The sequence below is a fragment of the Engystomops pustulosus genome, chromosome 6 (genome assembly GCF_040894005.1).
Source record: "Engystomops pustulosus chromosome 6, aEngPut4.maternal, whole genome shotgun sequence".
Taxonomy (NCBI): Eukaryota; Metazoa; Chordata; class Amphibia; order Anura; family Leptodactylidae; genus Engystomops; species Engystomops pustulosus.
Genome location: NC_092416.1, coordinates 165823963 through 165844976, shown reverse-complemented (window position 1 = coordinate 165844976; position 21014 = coordinate 165823963). Strand labels below are relative to the sequence as shown.

Here is a 21014-nt window from a genome sequence, read left to right as displayed (position 1 = left end):
TATGTTTATAAAGAGCGTTGTGCAAAACGAGCTAAAAACAATTGCATTAGCGGAGAAATCGAATTTTCCTATATAACGGGTATAGAAAGCTATTAAATAGACCATATTTGTATTAAACTAAGGAATATGTGGTATCGACATATCGAGGAGGTATGCAAATTTCTTTCACGTTTTTTTCTAGCGAATGCGACTAGACTACAGAACAGTATAGACCATAGCACAGGATAGCATAAACATGTACAACATTTGTTCAATTACAGGAAGACTCCCATGTCGTTTTTATCATTAAGACCTAGGGGGCCCATTGCATTGGTTCTCATGATCCACCGTGCCTCCCTTCTCAAAAGGTCCCTGTGGCGATCCCCACCGTTAGGTGGTACTGGTACCCCAAGCACATTAGGAGAAAGCAGCATAACTCAAGACGTTTCACTTTCACGTTCAATTACAGCCCCACAGCCCAAAAAATTAAAAACACTATATATAAAAATTGGTACATGTTGGCTGAAGATCCCCTACTGAGGGAACTCACCGCAGCACCTCCCCTCATCTCCTTCAGACGAAGTAAAAGTATAAAAGATATACTGGTACGCAGCCGCTTACCACCCCCTAGGGACAATTGGTTAAGCAAAATGACTCCTACTGGCAATTTTAAATGTGGCCAGTGCAGACATTGCGATCAAAACATAAGAGCCAAGTACCTTCGTTTGGGTGGCATTGACATACCATTACGTCAGTTTTTCTCCTGTAAATCAAAATTCGTGGTTTATGTGATCATATGTCCATGTGGACTTTTCTATATAGGAAAAACAATACGCCCCTTATACATCAGATTTAGCGAACATTGTTACTCAATAAAAAGCGGTAAGGGCGCTCCAAGACTCATTGAGCACATGAACAGAATACATGGAGGTAGTACACAAACACTTCGTTTTGGCTGTATAGAATACGTACCAGTACCACCTAACGGTGGGGATCGCCACAGGGACCTTTTGAGAAGGGAGGCACGGTGGATCATGAGAACCAATGCAATGGGCCCCCTAGGTCTTAATGATAAAAACGACATGGGAGTCTTCCTGTAATTGAACAAATGTTGTACATGTTTATGCTATCCTGTGCTATGGTCTATACTGTTCTGTAGTCTAGTCGCATTCGCTAGAAAAAAACGTGAAAGAAATTTGCATACCTCCTCGATATGTCGATACCACATATTCCTTAGTTTAATACAAATATGGTCTATTTAATAGCTTTCTATACCCGTTATATAGGAAAATTCGATTTCTCCGCTAATGCAATTGTTTTTAGCTCGTTTTGCACAACGCTCTTTATAAACATAGTGTTTCTACGCTCTTGACCAAGAGCGTCTTTGGTTGCTAGGCTGCAAGGAAGTGACGCCCTACCTGTTAGTTTAAATATCAGGTGTGGACGCCACTTCATGGAGGCTAGAGAAAGCGCCGGACGGCGCGAAACGGCTGTTGCCTTGTGTTACCCCCTGCTCCCACCCCTACCCTGTCTTGCCTGTGCCACCATACTATTTATATGAAGACAAAATAAAGAAGAAGTTTTTATGGTGAGCAACCTAACAGTATGTTTTAAAGTGTGGGTGGAAACCAGAAGACACCCCCGCAAACATAGAGCGAACATGCAAACTCACGTTCCACGTTCCGGACTCTCTGACGACAATGCACTGTGCTGCGATCCACGTAGATCATGTGCCCGATATCCTGCATGTGTCGCTTCCCCGAACAGGTCCGCCGAAGTTCACCTTCTTCTTTCTGGTGCATGTAAGTGCTTGGGCTTGCAATACATATTTAAATGTTAAATCCCGCGCTTAGTCGGATCGCCTGATGGCTCATCCCCCGATTTGTGTGGTGTGAAAGCCGGCGCGATTGGGGCACAATCCGATCGCATGTGACACAATCCCCGAAAAGTCAGGAAACCCAACGAAAAAGCGGCTTCGGGACCCTTAAATAAGCCCCAATTCAGATGTTGACCTGGATGGGACTTGAACCCAAGGCTCCTGCACTGCAAGGCTGTAATGCTAACCACTGAACCAAGGTCAGTATGGCTAATAATGTAAATAGAGTACCAGACAGAACTCTACATCCTGCCTTTTAAAAGAATGCACTGGATAGCAGTAAAGTGAACCTATGGTTACTGTACATCCGCAATCTATTAAAGGAAATGAACCAGTATGAAAAAGCAAAAAAAAAAAACACTGAAAATACTTAGCTACAGTCCTCTTCATCTTGATCCCAGCGGTCTTGACACACAGGGAACATCTAGAAAATAGACATAGAAAGCGGGGGAGAGATGCTGCCATCTTATTAAGGGAACTACTCCTGCCTTTTCATTAAGGAGGCTACTGCTGCCATTTTATTAAGGGGGCCTCTGTTGCCATCTCATTAAGGGGTCTCTGCTGCCATTTCATTAAAGGAAACCTACCACTACGGACCTACCTATTAAGGTAGATCCGGTGGTAGGTGCATCTAACAAATGTATGGAGTAGCCATAGCTGAGGCCATAAGGTGCGGCTACTCCACTCTCCAGTAGTCTCTTTAATCCTCCTACCAGATATCTTCAGTGCGCAGCTACAAGGAGCTGCGCGCAGAACACAGGCCAGCGGCTGTGCGATCTCGGCTCCAAAGCCAGAGCTACTGCGCATGCGCAGAACTCCGGCTTCACGGACGAGTGCTACAAGGAGCTGGGCGCTGAAGATGTCTTGGTAGGAGGATCAAAGAGGCTACTGGGGCGTGTAGTAGCCGCGCCGTGTAGCATATCAAATTTGCATATCAAGGCCATTCGTTAGATGCACCTACCACTGGATCTACCTTAATAGGTAGATCCGTGGTGGTAGGTTTCCTTTAAGAGGTTGACTGCTGCCATTTCATTAAGGGGGCTGCTATGAGCATATCATTAAGGGGGTCTCTGTGGACATTTCATTAAGGGGGCTGCTGTGAGCATTTCTTTAATAAGAGCTGCTGGAATAAGGGAGGCTTCTAGCAGTAAAAATAAGGTGTATAAGGAGTCTGGTTCTATGAGTATAATTCTGTGTCGCATATATGTGTATTCTCAAGTGTAATGTGGGGGACAGGGGTGGTAGTGAGAGCTTAGGTATATTGGGGCCCCAATCCAAAGTTTGCACCAGGGCCCAGTAGAGTCTTGTTACACCACTGATCATGCCCCCTGCATAATGTCACCTTCCTCTCCCAGCATGGGAGGAGCAAGAGGCGTGCATAATTAGCATCCAGGAGCACCGGACATCTCGTCCCTGCACTCCAGCTTGGTTTTTATGTCTATTTTCTAAGTGATTCTGAAATGTCAAGACAAGCAAAGACTGGTGTACCAGTGGAGCCACCAGTGGGCCACGACACCTGCTGCAATTGGTTCTGATAACGTATCTATGCAATAATCTTGGTTCAAGTGCTGTATCAATGTTCCGCTGCTGTATGTAATCCATGTAGTTAGAAACCAATGTGGGGGAGGTGGGTATTACTTTAATTTTTATTTCACTGCCTAGAATTTCCAGGATTTTGGACTTCCTCGTCATAAGTAAAATCAAATATTCAGGTAATACCAAACATTGCGGGTTCAGGTTTGTAGAACATGAACCTGGACCTCAGTCCTACCCAAACCCCCATGGTAACATCCGTGATCAGTGCTGGCACCTATTTAAGTTGTTATCTTTATACTCCCCAGCAAAGCCCACACCTGCATCACAATTTTGGCATTGATCTTGTTGCCTCCTGTGATAGGCTGTTAAACCGTGCTGTTAAAGAGTACATGCCCCATCCCACTATGAGAGAATACAGGAGACTGGGGTAAGTGCTGAATGAGCAGAGGAGGAGGGGGACAGTGTAACAGCCTGTGAAGCTACAGCACAGAAGGGACTTTGGTAACAACCACCAGGAGCCCTTCTAGCTCATTAGCATACTTTTAAACTTGATTCTAGAAAGAGGGAGGCCATGGATAACAAATATAAGTAGTATCACAGTCACGGTGCCCGGGTAAGTGTATTGGTTTCGGACTCTTTCCCACTGTCCAGCCAGTGGGAGGTATGTACCAGGACATCATCATCTTATGATGTCATCCCTTCCTGACGGTTTCACTGCTACATATGCAGTGCCCGGGTTATGGGTGGCCCCAACGCTATTCTGGATCCACCAAGCCCCGTCAAGGTGTCACTATGGGGCACATTTACTTACCTGGTCCCTGCACGATCCCCGAGGTGCGTTGTCCGCCGGAATGCCCATCTGCCACGATTCATGAAGATCGTGTGCCGAGTTCCTGCATGTGTCGTTTCCCCTCCCAGGTCCGCCAGAGTTCACCATCTTCCTCCCGATGCATGTAAGTGCTTGGCTTGCGACACAAATTGATTTGTTAAAACCCGCCCATTGTCCGAACCGTCGGATCATCTGATGGCCCGCCCCCCCGATTTGTGTCGTGTGAAAGCCGGTGCTGATACGCCAAAATCTGATCCCCTGCGACGCAATCCCAGCCGCGATCCACGAAAACGTCGGAAAACCCGACGGAAATGCGGCCACGGGCCCTTAGTAAATTAGCCCCTATGTGTTGCTGCTCTTCAGCAGGGATGGTAAATCATGGTGCACCCCAATGGGAAATAAGTCAGTTGGCCTGAGGAAATTCAGATACAAAGCAACACAGGCAAATCAAAGGGATGATCTCCTTCCTGGCAGAAGAAGGGTCAGTGCTGAGGAAAGGCCTGGGCTAGCTGTCCCTTTCTTTTTCAGAAGCCTGGCCACAGTCTAGGAGTCCAGGGTCTATGGCAGAGTATCCCTGTCTCAGCTTCTTCTTCTAGTTGCTCAGGTAGACTGTCAGTCTTCTCCTCCAAGCTCTGTTCCCTAACTAAAAAACACTAGGGACTAAGACTGTTATCCTAATATACCTTAGGTTCTAACAAAATTATATAAAATCATAAAAAATTATAAAGCATTTTCCAATAGACTTACATTGAGTCCCCATAATATTCTATGGCAGGAAGACTCTAAAGTAGTAAACAACTTCCAGGCAGCAGCTGTCATTCTATAAAGGTCAAGCTCAGAAATGTCTCACAATGTTCATTAACCCTTTGAACTAGTCTATACAGATACAGTAATAATAAACACAATGTATATAGGAAAACACTATACTTTAATGTAGGTTAACCATTAATAAAAAAGAAAGTAAGAAGTGTTGAGTTTGCACAGGGGAATGTTCACAAATGTCCAAAGTGCAACTTCTCTGTTCCAGGAAAGAGGAGCTGCTGCGGGGGAACAAGGAAAGGTGAGTACATGTGTTTATTATCTTATTGAGGGGGCACAATACCAGGGGGGGCTGCTGGTGGGGAGCACAATATGAGGGGTAGCTGCACAATAATGGAGTACAATAACAGGGGGAGCTGCTGAGGGGTACAATAACAGGGGGAGCTGCACAATAAGGGGGTACAATAACAGGGGGAGCTGCAGGTGGGGGCACAATAACAGGGAGAGCTGCACAATATGGGAGTACAATAGGATTGAGAGCTGCTGGGGGGGAACAATAACAGGGGGAGCTGCTAGTATGGGGGCATAATAAGGGGGAGCTGTTAAGGGAAGGGCACATTAAGGGGGGCATAATAAAATGGGAAGCTGCTGGGAGTACAATATGAGGTTGACCTACGAGGGGGCTTTAATATGAGGGTTGCTGGGAGGACACAATAAGAGGGGGCTTTAATATGAGGGGTGCTGGGAGGACAATTTCAGAGGGGCTACAGACAGGTAGCTGGGGGGACACAGCCTGCAGCCTGCACTGTGGAGAGATGAGCGCTGTGTGACGCAACGATCCTGGAAAATGGCTCATAAAGACATAATCGTCTGCAAATAAAAAGTTGGTCCTAGTTTACACATTTAGATGGATCTTCACACATTTTAGAATTTAAAAAAGCCATAAAATCTATTTTCTAATTTCCATACAAAAACTTTTTGTGAAGCGTTTTCCACAGTAAAGTCCTTACATTCTGTATTATTTGTAACAACTATAGAAACATTTATCTACTGGCAATGACCAATTTTAGCCGCTTGGTGGCGCCAGAGCCAAATTAGGCTGTGAAAGAAAGCCACAACGCGCATGCGCTCCTGCCGGCCTCCTCAATGAGGCTGTGACGTCGGCTATCTAAGTGTCTAACTCTAGTTGTAGTGAGTTGCGCATGCGCCTGCTGAGTGCTGCTGTGTTATTGGCTGCCACTCTAACCAATGACATTAGGACCTATAGTGAATGGACCCGGAAGTGCTGGGCTGGCTGTCTGCTTCCGGTTGAGAAGATGGAGGCGTTTCACCGGCTCCGGCAATTTGATGCTTATCCTAAAACGTTGGAAGATTTTCGAGTGAAGACGTGCGGCGGAGCAGTGGGTGAGGACGGGGCCCAGTGCATGGAGGAGCGGGGAGAGCCCCGGGTCCTCCGCAGCAGCTGCTGCCACTCACTGACAGGAGGAGAGGGGAGCACGGTACTGGCAGGAGGAGTATACAGGGTGCTGGCAGGAGGAGTATACAGGGTGCTGGCAGGAGGAGTATACAGGGTGCTGGCGGGAGGAGTATACAGGGTGCTGGTGGGAGGAGTATACAGGGTACTGGCGGGAGGAGTATACAGGGTACTGGCGGGAGGAGTATACAGGGTACTGGCGGGAGGAGTATACAGGGTACTGGCGGGAGGAGTATACAGGGTACTGGCGGGAGGAGTATACAGGGTACTGGCGGGAGGAGTATACAGGGTACTGGCGGGAGGAGTATACAGGGTACTGGCAGGAGGAGTATACAGGGTACTGGCAGGAGGAGTATACAGGGTACTGGCGGGAGGAGTATACAGGGTGCTGGCGGGAGGAGTATACAGGGTGCTGGCGGGAGGAGTATACAGGGTGCTGGCGGGAGGAGTATACAGGGTGCTGGCGGGAGGAGTATACAGGGTGCTGGCGGGAGGAGTATACAGGGTGCTGGCGGGAGGAGTATACAGGGGTGCTGGCGGGACGGGAGGAGTATACAGGGGTGCTGGCGGGACGGGAGGAGTATACAGGGGTGCTGGCGGGACGGGAGGAGTATACAGGGGTGCTGGCGGGACGGGGGAGCATGCGTGGTGCTCATTCATACTGTATGAACCCTGACTCCTTGCTCAAAGGTAGCTACATAACAATCTGTATGGACTGTCACTGGTGTTTTACATCACAGGACAAGGAGTACCAGTCCTATAGGGGTGCGCTGCCGGACCTAATGCCCTCACTCATGGCTACTAGCCTTATGGTACTGACGGCCTCAGATTAAATACCATTCTTACTCCTTGTAAAATGCTTTTTAAAGATTACCAGCCCTGCTATCCTCAGTGACGGGTGTAGATTATGGACTAGCAGCCCTGCTGTCCTCAGTGACTGATGGAGATTATGGACTGATAGCCCTGCTGTCCTCAGTTACGGATGTAGATTATGGACTAGCAGCCCTGCTGTCCTCAGTGACGGATGGAGATTATGGACTAGCAGCCCTGCCTTCCTCAGTGACGGATGGAGATTATGGACTAGCAGCCCTGCTCTCCTCAGTGACGGGTGTAGATTATGGACTAGCAGCCCTGCTGTCCTCCGTGACGGGTGTAGATTATGGACTAGCAGCCCTGCTGTCCTCCGTGACGGGTGTAGATTATGGACTAGCAGCCCTGCTATCCTCCGTGACGGGTGTAGATTATGGACTAGCAGCCCTGCTATCCTCCGTGACGGGTGTAGATTATGGACTAGCAGCCCTGCTATCCTCCGTGACGGGTGTAGATTATGGACTAGCAGCCCTGCTATCCTCCGTGACGGGTGTAGATTATGGACTAGCAGCCCTGCTGTCCTCCGTGACGGGTGTAGATTATGGACTAGCAGCCCTGCTATCCTCCGTGACGGGTGTAGATTATGAACTAGCAGCCCTGCTATCCTCCGTGACGGGTGTAGATTATGGACTAGCAGCCCTGCTATCCTCCGTGACGGGTGTAGATTATGGACTAGCAGCCCTGCTATCCTCCGTGACGGGTGTAGATTATGGACTAGCAGCCCTGCTTTCCTCAGTTACGGATGTAGATTATGGACTAGCAGCCCTGCTGTCCTCAGTGACGGGTGTAGATTATGGACTAGCAGCCCTGCTATCCTCCGTGACTGATGGAGATTATGGACTAGCAGCCCTGCTATCCTCCGTGACGGGTGTAGATTATGGACTAGCAGCCTTGCTTTCCTCAGTTACGGATGTAAATTATGGACTAGCAGCCTTGCTTTCCTCAGTTACGGATGTAAATTATGGACTAGCAGCCTTGCTTTCCTCAGTGACGGGTGTAGATTATGGACTAGCAGCCCTGCTATCCTCAGTGACGGGTGTAGATTATGGACTAGCAGCCCTGCTGTCCTCAGTGACGGGTGTAGATCATGGACTAGCAGCCCTGCTGTCCTCAGTGACGGGTGTAGATTATGGACTAGCAGCCCTGCTTTCCTCAGTGACGGGTGTAGATTATGGACTAGCAGCCCTGCTGTCCTCAGTGACGGGTGTAGATTATGGACTAGCAGCCCTGCTTTCCTCAGTGACGGGTGTAGATTATGGACTAGCAGCCCTGCTTTCCTCAGTGACGGGTGTAGATTATGGACTAGCAGCCCTGCTGTCCTCTGTGACGGGTGTGGATTATGGACTAGCAGCCCTGCTGTCCTCAGTGACGGGTGTAGATCATGGACTAGCAGCCCTGCTGTCCTCAGTGACGGGTGTAGATTATGGACTAGCAGCCCTGCTGTCCTCAGTGACGGGTGTAGATTATGGACTAGCAGCCCTGCTGTCCTCTGTGACGGGTGTAGATTATGGACTAGCAGCCCTGCTTTCCTCAGTGACGGGTGTAGATTATGGACTAGCAGCCCTGCTTTCCTCAGTGACGGGTGTAGATTATGGACTAGCAGCCCTGCTGTCCTCAGTGACGGGTGTAGATTATGGACTAGCAGCCCTGCTCCTCAGTGACGGATGTAGATTATGGACTAGCAGCCCTGCTTTCCTCAGTGACGGGTGTAGATTATGGACTAGCAGCCCTGCTGTCCTCAGTGACGGGTGTAGATTATGGACTAGCAGCCCTGCTTTCCTCAGTGACGGGTGTAGATTATGGACTAGCAGCCCTGCTTTCCTCAGTGACGGGTGTAGATTATGGACTAGCAGCCCTGCTGTCCTCTGTGACGGGTGTGGATTATGGACTAGCAGCCCTGCTGTCCTCAGTGACGGGTGTAGATCATGGACTAGCAGCCCTGCTGTCCTCAGTGACGGGTGTAGATTATGGACTAGCAGCCCTGCTGTCCTCAGTGACGGGTGTAGATTATGGACTAGCAGCCCTGCTGTCCTCTGTGACGGGTGTAGATTATGGACTAGCAGCCCTGCTTTCCTCAGTGACGGGTGTAGATTATGGACTAGCAGCCCTGCTTTCCTCAGTGACGGGTGTAGATTATGGACTAGCAGCCCTGCTGTCCTCAGTGACGGGTGTAGATTATGGACTAGCAGCCCTGCTCCTCAGTGACGGATGTAGATTATGGACTAGCAGCCCTGCTTTCCTCAGTGACGGGTGTAGATTATGGACTAGCAGCCCTGCTGTCCTCAGTGACGGGTGTAGATTATGGACTAGCAGCCCTGCTCCTCAGTGACGGATGTAGATTATGGACTAGCAGCCCTGCTTTCCTCAGTGACGGGTGTAGATTATGGACTAGCAGCCCTGCTGTCCTCAGTGACGGGTGTAGATTATGGACTAGCAGCCCTGCCGTCCTCAGTGACCGGTCTAGATTATGGACTAGCAGCCCTGCTGTCCTCAGTGACGGGTGTAGATTATGGACTAGCAGCCCTGCTGTCCTCATTGATGTCAGAAGCTTTAGTGATCCTTAAAACTTAGCTGTCTTCATTGATGACTACAGTTTAAGGACCAACAGTCCTACTGTCCTTCCTGCTACAATGTAGTCTCTGGTAATCTGAGTGTGTTATATTATCTATGTGGCATAGAGTGTATATATACTTGTCATATATGACCTCCGCCCTGCTTTATCCTTGGACCGTGGAGCTTGTCTGATCACTGTGGCTGCTTCATTGATCATGTTACTCCCACTGCTTGCACTGGTGGTGAAGGGTAGCAGCTTTGTCCCAGTCCACCTATGATAGAGTACACAGCATTTAAGGGAAATTAACATATTAACTATTTGTTGCACTGGATCCATGTTTAAAGGGGTTGGCCACCTTTCTACTAAAATTTTAATAAGGCTGCTACATATAGTCCATAATTATATAAATGCAGATGTGCTTAGAAAATTTTACAAAAAGTTGCTATTGTTGTACAGAGAATAATCCTACCAGCGGCTCCTTTGGTCCTTCGTCCGTCCATAAAATGGAGTCACGTGACTGCTTTGTCCAAAGCGTGGTCACAATGTACGATCCTTATACTGCCGCACCAGGCGTCCTTCACACAAGTGCAGCGCAGGTGAACTCAAGAGAGGCCGAGAAGTGGAACAGGAGCATGAGCTGTTATCAGATGTCTTCCATAGAAGGGTGATATCGGCGCATGTGCACCCTCGGCTCTTTTCATTGCGCCTGCACTGCAGTTGTGTGAAGGACGTCTGGTGCAGTGGTACATGGAAGATGCATCATAACAAAGCGGTCATGTCTGCTTTCTATGGTCACAACTTCTGACGGGTTTCCTTTAAATGTCGGCATGGAACCCCTGTTCTTTCTATTGGTGGGTGCTGTATGACACCCGGTGATCAGACGCCTTATTCTCCATCCTGTTACGGATTCTGAGGCAGCTCCCTTTCAGCAAGACATTGGCAGTGCACAAAGCGACCAAATTCTAGCTTTCATTTTTCTAGTTTAGGAAAACTTCTTCTTTGTGCCCCAGAATTTACCACTAGACTCCAAGTTATTGTAGGTGAATAGAGGAGACTGGGTACGTATTGCTTTAATGTGAGCAAACAGCTAGCGGTGAAGCGTGACGCTGCTGCTGCTCTCGTGGCGTCTCACCATTTGTTTAGACTATTGGTTTATCTCACTGTAAAGCAGGAAGTAGGATTAAGCCCGGTGTATTGTGTGTATTCTGGATAGACCTGTACTCACTGTGCTCACTAATAACATAGAATGGCGTCTTGTGGAGTAGCAGTTCCTTTTTTTTGGTGGTGAATAGAAATACTAAAAACATCTTGGGGTCTGTTGTGCCTTATGCTGTATACACTGCATTACAGTATAAGGGTGCCCTTACATTGAGTCCCACCCATCCCGTTTAGGGCCAGTTCACAGACTGTGGGTAATAGCTACTCCATGCTGTGATGTCCAGTTAAAAAAAGATTAACCCTAAAATGTTGGAAAAAGTTTATTATTCCATATTTTTGTTTACTTGGGAGTCTTTGTAGGATTGAAGCCACTCACTCCCCACTGTCTCTTTACACTTTGTGTGGTGAGCCTCCCCTGGCTGGAAGTGTGAAGGAATCCTTTATATTTTAGTCTCTCGGCTTTGGCATGATTCTATATAACATGGATAAATATGGCTGAAGAGCACAAATGAAGGGGGTTAGACATGTCTGCATGTATATGCTCCTGTGTCTTTGAGAGCTTTAGTCTTTCCCTGTCCTCCTCATTCTGTGCTCTGCATATAAACACAACGTCCTCTTTCACTGCTATTCACCGTACTAATGGCCAGTGGCTTAACAAGATATCAGTGGGCCCGACGCAAACTTCGGATGGGGGCTCCTATATATTTAAAATCGCACTGCCAACCCTGTTTCGCATGTTACACTTGAAAATACATATATATATATATATATATATATATATATATCTATCTATATCGGCTGCACCGACATATACTCATACGCCTTATACATAGTGTCCAGTAGCAGCTCCCTCATTAATATGCTGGCTATCAAATCCCCCTCCCCCCCCCCCCCCCCTCATTAATAAGATGTTCAGCGGCAGCCTCCACTCACGTCCAGTGCAGTAGTGAGGCCAAAACACCTCTATGTGCTCTCTGCCCATGCTTACAATGTGATGTCACACAGACGTGCCTCTGCCTGTGCGCTCTGATAATCGGTAGTATGTGTCTGTGTGCTTTTTCCATCCTCGTTGCGGTCTCGTCTTCTGTGACCACTAACATTACGCCACCCGCTGTGCCTCTTCTTATTGTCCCACTTCACTAACCGAGGTGTGAAAAAGGGAGGGGGAGGGAACATCTTGAGTCATGCACTGCTGCTGTAGCTCCTCCTATTCAGCAGAGCTCTGACATGTAAACAAAGAAGCATGGGGAGTCTGCACACAGTAAAAAAAGAGTAAGTAGCAGGATTGATGTACATTCAAGAATTATCCAGAAGGCAGTCAAGGCACATGGACTACTTGCGTAAAAGAGTGGCAAACCCCTTTAAGCATTTGTTCAAAGAACGCCTTATAGATACATTTGCCATAAATCAATGGCAGTGATAAAAATGGTAACTATGTATTGGCTCAAAAACTTTGTCTTTTCTTTTAAGAATTAACCTTTTTTTTTGTCTTTTAGTTACCGTGATCAGCGGGCTTATTATGCTGATATTATTTTTCTCAGAGCTCCAGTATTTTCTCACTAAAGAAGTAAGTTTGCCCTTTTATGTGACTTGTTGCTTGTACACTCAATGCACTGATAAATGACAACATTTTTACCGTTTCTTATTCGCCCAGTACCGGTTTGGTGCATGCATCTGAAAGGACTGTTCATATAACAGTATTTAACTCAGATTTTCCAGGGGAACTTAAAGTCTAATATTATTGCAAAATTGTCTTCAGACTTTGACTGACGTGTCCTGTATCCCCGATCTGGTCTTTTTTCTTTCCCACAAGTGGATTAAGCTGCTTGTGAAATAAAGGCCTAGAGGCCTCCCATTGATTCCTGTGACATTTTGGACAATTTTGAGCCCTTACTGTTTGTGAAAGTCCCCTATATAAAAGGAAGGGGCAGGAGCCTCACATCCTCTTTATTTCTTGTTTTGTCTAAGATTAAAGGAAACCTACCATTTGATTTGATGCATTATGAAGCAGACATACCCTGAGAATGCTGTAGCTACACTGATGCAGGATCATATATTGGTAAATCCCTGAGCTGAGTGGTTTTGCTGAAAAAACAATTATAACATTCAGGACCTTGGGAAAGCTGGGTCAATGGCTGCCTAGATCAACACATTACACTGAGCTTGTGCATGGAGGTTAATCAAGACATGACTAATTAACCTGAGCTGAATCACTCATACATAGCAGCTGGGGGTTGGTGCAGCAATTGATTATTCTGCCTTCAGGCACAAGCCAGGGATTACATCATCCTCTCCTGCAGAGAATAAATCAAGTGCTAGGAGAAGAGCTGAAGGAGCCATAGAAGGGACAGAGTTTCATTATCATAATGTTGTATCTCTTTTATCAGCAAAACCACTCACCACAGGGATTAACCAATATATGATCCTGCATCAGTGTAGCCACAGCATTCTCAAGGTATGTTTGCTTCATACTGCATCAAATCAAATGGTAGGTTTCCTTTAAGTATAGATCGTGAGTTGTAAGCTCTTGTGTCATTCCGATCGTTCCATCTGACCATGTTATTTCTCTGTAACGTCTTATGTTGGCTGTATATGTCCCCCTCTGTACAGCGCCACAGACTATGATGGCGCTATAAAAATAATAATTTATTATCAGTTTTGTTGTTTGTGGTTACAATGTCTAACGGGAAATAACTTGTCAGCAGTTTGTTTGCAGTTTAAGGCTTTTATCTATATTTGTCTTTTTTTTTTTTTTTCTTTTACAGATCTATCCAGAATTATTTGTTGACAAATCTAGAGGAGACAAGTTAAAGATTAACATCGATATAGTATTTCCACATATGCCATGTGCCTGTGAGTAATCTCATGAGTTATGGTCATGCCGCTTGTGATATTCTAGCAAATGTTTGGCCAGAATAAATGACATGTGACATCGCTGTGGATTGAGTTTCATTGTGACTTCTCCTTGCAACAAATTGGTTGTTTTTCAATTCTCCCATTGACAATTGGTGCTAAAGGGCTTCTACCATCAGATAGACCAGTCCTACTCACACACTCCTTAAGCATTTCGTCTTCTAGGAACTTCTTTTATTATAATCCAGAACAGCGCAGTTTCTCCGAGAAAGGATGTAAAAAAAAATTATGCAAATTGGTCTGAGGTGCTCCGCCTTGGGTCACCTGAGCGCCTATTAGTGCTTCTACTTGTAATTTATTCACTCCCTCTTAATCATCCAGTCCCGCCTTCTCCCGCCCCCATTCAGATGGCAGAGAGTTGGTGACATCGGGGACCATGAGGAATGGAAGAGTGAGGAGAGGGGAATATATTATAAGCTCTGGTGATGTAACACAGAGCATCTTAGACTCATTTGCATAATTTTTAAACTTTTTTTTTTTTTTTTTTTGGCCTAATTCCGCTGTTCAGGAATATATTAGAAGTTCCTAGAAGACAGAATGCTAAGGAGCATGTGAATAGGAGTAGTCTACCGTCCGTTTCATGGTAGATGTCCTTTAGCACATGCACAGATACTATCAGTGGAACCTTTTGTATCTGCACATGTTATTGTGTATCTTACCAGACATTTATATTTAATATAGATTGCCTACATCATTGCTTTATATATAGATCTTGTGACTTGTTTTTGCGGCAGATCTGAGCATAGATGCTATGGATGTAGCCGGGGAGCAGCAGCTGGATGTGGAGCACAATCTCTTCAAGCAGAGGTTGGATAAAGATGGGAAGCCAGTGTCTTCGGAAGTGGAAAAGCATGGTAAAAAAAGTAGAAAGCAAATAATTTGATTACCCCTTACCCTGTTCTTTATCAGGTTAAAGGAAATCTACCATCAAGATAAACCAGGGGCACTTACTCATAGATTTGGGCACCGTGACTATATAATCTATATAATCCTCTTATATTTGTTATCCATGGCCTCCTTCCTTCTGAAATTAACTTTTATAACTATGCTAATTAGCCAGCAGGGCTCTGGGTGTGGCTGTTACCAGAGCCCCTCCATGTTGTAGCATCACAAACTGTTACACTATGCAGGAACACTTCCCCCTCGCACTCTCTGAGTTTACATCAGGCAGAGGGAGGGGGAAGTGCTGAGGGGAGATGAAGACAGTGTAACAGGCTATACAGCTGCAGCACAGAGGGCCTCTGGTAACACCCTTCAGGCTCATTGGCATAATTTTAAACGTTGATTTTAAAAGGAAGGAGGCCGTAAATAACAAATACTAAAAGATTATCACAGTCCCGGTGCCTGGATCTATGAGTAAGTGTCCCTGGTTTATCATGATGGATTTTGATGGAAGATTTCCTTTAAGGGTCCTTTACAAAACTGAGCAGGTACTAGAGGTAGGTAACTATAACTTCTCTAAGTTTCTGCCTGTAAGTTGGACTGCACGTACAATGTAAGAGGTTCCCTTTAATGGATTACATATCACACAGCCCTTATCTAACATGGGAGGAGAAAAGGATGGACCATCTTGACCTCTTTGTAGACATTTGTACTGTTTGTGCTTGGATTAAGCAGGCAGCTTAGTATCTTTGTCTATCTGGCGTGCCTACAGGTTCTGCTGGGTGTCATTAATATCTGCAGCAGATATAGGGTGCACAGAACAGCTTAATATTTGGCATTGGCAAACTTACTGGGTCAGATTTTACTAATCCAGTGTAGTTTTAAGTGTATAAACCAGGCAATCCATGACTGTAGATGGCAGCCATGTTTCCTGTAAAATTAGTGGTAGGCTAAATTTGGTACTTGTTAGCAAGTCTTAAGCCAGGCCCCTTTCTTGCTAAGCCATATACCCTCTTACCCATGGATGGACAAAAAGTGTATATAGCTCCTATGAAATGTGGAAGGACGTATAGCATTTTATCACCAGAAATCTCATGCATTAGCATCAATAACCCCCCCCCCATCCCTTTTCACTAAAAGAGAACCTAAACTACCAGCCCCCTCAGGTAGGGTATGAAATGTCCTTTCTAGAATTCCCTCTTTTTATGTGAAATCTCACCCGTTTACCTATTAAAAAAAAAAATCTCCCCCACAGTCGGGCAAAAATGACTCTTCTCACCTCATTTTCACATGAGATGAGTCAAGTTTAGTGGTTGCAGGTGGAGCATCACTTCAGAAGCCCCTATCTTCTCTTCTGTAGTAGTAAGAAACATGTTTTCTGTGTCATATTAAAACCTCTCATCTCTCAGATATCCCAGAGATACAGGCAGCTAAAGACCTAGTTCTCCCTATACTCCGTATATTTTAACTACCTATATGACCAGTTATGTAGCTCACAGAACCATAAGCGTGGTGGGATCTGAAAGATGAGATTCTTAGATTTGATATGACACCTGTAGCGTGTTTCTAGGTGCTATAGAGCAGACGGGCATCTGAAGTGATACTCCACTAAACTTCACTCGTCTCATAAGAAGAGTCATATTTGCCAGACTTGGCAGAGACTTTTTAGGTGGGTAAATGGGGGAGATTTTAAATGTGAGAGAATTCTAGGAAGGACATTTCGAACTGTACTTGGTGGGTGGGAGTTTATTGGGGTAAAATCTGGTGATATGTTCTCTTTAAGGATTTGTCTATAGTAAAACATAATATGGTTTTACTAGATGTTTATTCCTTGTCCGTTTCAATTGAATATTATTTATGTTTGTTTTTTTAGATCTAGGACAGGAAGAGGAACACGTAGTGTTTGACCCGAAAACGTTAGATCCCGATCGCTGTGAAAGCTGTTACGGTGCCGAAACTGAAGATTTTCGGTACGTCTATATAATTATGAATGTCTGTGATAATTTTATGTTTGCAGTCCTAACCCCCCCCTCTTTGTGTCTCCTGTAGATGTTGTAATTCATGTGATGATGTGCGAGAGGCTTATCGTAGGAAAGGCTGGGCATTCAAGACGCCAGATTCAATAGAACAGTGTAAGCGGGAAGGGTTCAGTCAGAAGATGCAGGAGCAGAAGAATGAGGGCTGCAAAGTTTATGGCTTCTTAGAAGTTAATAAGGTAATCTCTTTGCTGAAGCTGTAGCTTGGGTCTGGGAATATGTCATCAGTTTTGACCATGGGAAACTGAAAATGTTGTTTAGTAGTCCTACAGCTCTGTGTGACCATACCTTTTGTGTGTGTGTGTGTGTTGATAGCAGCATGATTGTGGAAAATGTATTTATATTCTAGGATTGTAGCTGGATGTGGTGCCCTTGTGTGAGTGAGGTCTCTTCACACAGCACAGCCCTTTCAAACAAAAGTCACTGACTCGTGCTGTGCTCAGTGAAGAGATATCACACATCCGTGCACCAGAGTGCTCCAAGTCCAGCTACAATCCTGGAATATAAATGCATTTTTCAAAGTTCTGCTGCTACTTACAGACATATGGTTAAACAGAGATCCAGGGCTATTACCGAACAATGTCTGCAGTATTCTATGGCCAAAATTGATGCTGGACTTCATTTAATTGACATCATTAACTAAATAGAAGTAGCTTGAAGGGGGTGTCTTATTATTTGTAACCATTAGTTCCACCTTGCTGCTCACGTTAACTTTTAAAAGCTAGAAACTGGTTGTCTCCACCACAACTTCCAGCCTTAGTTGACTTTTCTAATTTTATTTAGGTGGCTGGAAACTTTCATTTTGCTCCAGGAAAAAGCTTCCAGCAGTCGCACGTCCACGGTAAGCATCGTATCACTGCCAGCATGAGGAAGAGGGGCAGGCTGACTGGAGAACAATCACATGTTGCATGGTTGAATACACAGTAGTGGTTAAACAGGATCTGAACAGGAAGATCTACAAGGAGACTATGTGGGCCGGGAGAATGGGGACGTGTACTTATTCTCTACAAAAAAAAAAAAAATTAATTTCTGCTAGGGAAGATATTTTTTTTTTCTGTAAACTTGGTTGCATTTTCTTCAATTGCCATTTGCAATTTTTTTTAAAAGCTTTTGTGGTCATACAGGCAGTCCCCGGGTTACATACAAGATAGGGTCTGTGGGTTTGTTCTTAAGTTGAATTTGTATGTAAGTCGAAACTGTATATTTTATCATTGTAGTTCCCGACAATTTTTTTTTTTGCCCCAGTGACAATTGGAGTTTCAAATTTTTTTGCTGTAATAGGACCAAGAATTATCAATAAAGCTTCATTGCAGACAATTTTAAGCTGATTATTGCAGTCTGGGACTATTTTAAAGCATCCAGAGAGCTTCACCAGAGGTCACAGTGGGCAGAGGGGTCTGTCTGTAACTATGGGTTGTCTGTAAGTCGGGTGTCCTTAAGTAGGGGACCGCCTGTATTTGTATTTATTTTTTAAAATCTTGTTGTTGGATCTGAAGCCGTGTGAGCTTATGGTAGGATATATCATAGCCAGTTCTCGGTAAGAAAACAGTGTGAATCCGCGCCATAGAGCTGAATTACATTGGTACTTTGGATTTCTGTTCTCCTGGTCCAAGGGGGACCTATAACTGAGACCCCCACCAATTAGCACCTATGGATAGGGTCTAGTGAAACGAGTGTAGTACACCCCAGCATTGCTGACCAAGCAGGACAAGTACAGCACATGCTTGATCAAGCCGGGTTATTATGCCGCCTTCGGTAGCCACAAGGCGAGGGGATCTGCAGATGTTTTTAATTTTTGCAGTACCTTTTAGAGTCCAGTGGGTGTTTTGCAGGAGTTTCACGCGATGTGCATGCAATGCGTTTCAGAGCGTAGTCCAAGCGCAATGTGTGAACTGGGCCTTATGCTCTATATGTGGCTGCCTCTATAAAGTGGTTCCTGTTAAATGATCATCCTACAACTCTTTAAAAAATTATATAATCATACTTGTTAAAAATTGATAAGAGACTGTGGTGACCCCAGTTTTTAATATAATACTTTTTTTTATACTTCACTCGCCCCCCCCCCACCCCCCACCCTGAGCTGGGGGGGGACACACAATTTCTGTGGATTAGCTGCAATGCAGAGATTGAGCAGTTGTTGTCAGGACCTTCAGTAACTCCTCTTGTCATTATTCAGAGAATCTGACTAATGTAGTGAAGGGAAAGACTGCAAGTAGCGACCTCAAGATTGATTAAGCCACGTTCACACACTGCATTTAGAAAAAGCAGTTCAAGCACAATTAGGAGGAGCCGCTCCAGGATGCAGATGTGTTTAGACTTAAACACTTGCAATCAGGGAATCGCAACACAAATTTTACTAGCAGACAATACAGGTCTTTACGGGATGAGGGCTAAACACATTTGTGTTTGGGAGTAGCTCCCCCCTTTTGCGCTTGACTTGTCTAATATATTTCACAGATCAACCTGCCAATTTTTTTTTTTTTAATTTTACAACAGAATTGCCCAAAGTTTCTTTCCAGTAAGTCAATAGGAGGGGATATTTCTGGTCTGCTGGGGACACAGTATTGTACAGGGGTCAGAGGGGTCCGTCTGTAACTAGGGGTCGTCTGTAAGCCGATGTCCTTAAGTATGGGGCCGGTATTGGTAAAGATGTGACCTATGTATGAGGTGATTATAGCTCTGACACCCTGTATGTACAGTGTCTGCAAAGAGCATTTCCTGTGGCACTGTGTTTACAGTGTTGGTTCCATTTTGGCAGTTTTTTAATACTCTTAAGGAGGGAGGGGACATTACAATGATACAAGGACTCCTGTTCACTCCTGTCCTACCCTTGAATAGTATTATTTGGAAAGCGCTGTGGGATATAGCAGGTACTGTCATGTAATAAGAACCCACTTTTCTCTTCTCTTTGTGCCTCCTCTGTGCAGTACACGCTGTGGAGAGTAAGTCTGTATTACTCTTGTATGCTTTATTACTACACTGTTGCAGTTTTTGTTGTGGTGTTGTCATTCTCTCAGTCCACATAGTCTACCAGTGTCCTGTATGATGCTCCATAACGTTTGTTGGAGTTATTAAATCAATTTGGATGGGTCCACGTCACGTTTTTTGTATGTGCTAAGTCGGGGGGAAAGCACTTGACGTATACGCTTTGCCTATACATTGACAAATAGCGGCAGACAGAGGCCGTTGTTGCTTCCGTCTGGCCACTATACGTCCTGTTTTCAAAAAAATCTGGATTGGATGACGTTGGAAGCTAAGTCTTTTCATCCTGCAGCCTCTGCCTGCGCGACGTCTGTGCTTAGTGGAGGCAATTGATGGCTATGGGGAGCGGATGCGGTGTATTGCATCTCTCCTCACAGCCCTGCAAGGCGCATACGTCTGGTCCTCGTCAAGTGAGGACCTGGTGATGTCGATCTACATATTAGGACAGTGACCTCGCTGGGGAAACACCCCCTTCATCAGCAGCAGCCAATTGTTGGCTGCTGCCGATGTACACTCCTCCCCCTGCATTCAGAAGGGGCGGGGAGGGGGGGTTCCCTGGGCGACGTACCCACTGTATAGGCATATAGAGGGACACATCTGTGCCACACGTTGTAAGGACTCGTCGGAATCCTCCTGACCTGTCCTCACAATGTATGCACAAAAAGGAGGTCTTATATTATATCCATGTTATATACAGTAATATATCTAGTAGTATATATCTGCTGGCTCCTATTATGAAGGCAGTCATTCTCTTTATGGAAATGCCATAAGAAACGGCTCAGTTTCTTGAGGGTTTAACATTAGCCTGTGCTGAGAATCCCGTTCTATACCCATGGCTAGCAATGTAAATTAACCACGTGTCATACACACATTTCTACAACAAACACAAACGCGCACACACACCCCTGCTACACTCACTCTTGTGCATGCACACACACACCCCTGCTACACTCACTCTTGTGCATGCGCACACACACCCCTGCTACACTCACTCTTGTGCATGCGCACACACACCCCTGCTACACTCGCTCTTGTGCATGCACACACACACCCCTGCTACACTCGCTCTTGTGCATGCACACACACACACCCCTGCTACACTCGCTCTTGTGCATGCACACACACACACCCCTGCTACACTCGCTCTTGTGCATGCACACACACAC

General features: G+C 45.6%; 1 protein-coding gene across 2 annotated transcripts in view; it reads left to right on the top strand.

Annotated features, from left to right (window-relative positions):
- The first annotated feature begins 6224 nt into the window (after window positions 1–6224).
- The window catches only part of ERGIC3 (ERGIC and golgi 3), a 29238-nt gene continuing 14448 nt past the window's right edge, over window positions 6225–21014 (top strand). The window contains exons 1-8 of one of the 2 annotated variants that reach the window (XM_072112227.1): window positions 6225–6383; window positions 12532–12602; window positions 13801–13888; window positions 14683–14802; window positions 16704–16800; window positions 16880–17045; window positions 17650–17707; window positions 19794–19808. In XM_072112227.1, the coding sequence (XP_071968328.1) occupies window positions 6296–6383; window positions 12532–12602; window positions 13801–13888; window positions 14683–14802; window positions 16704–16800; window positions 16880–17045; window positions 17650–17707; window positions 19794–19808 (703 nt within the window). In that variant the 5' untranslated portion in view covers window positions 6225–6295. The remainder of the gene's footprint in view (window positions 6384–12531; window positions 12603–13800; window positions 13889–14682; window positions 14803–16703; window positions 16801–16879; window positions 17046–17649; window positions 17708–19793; window positions 19809–21014) is intronic. The other variant, XM_072112228.1, reaches the window with a different exon arrangement.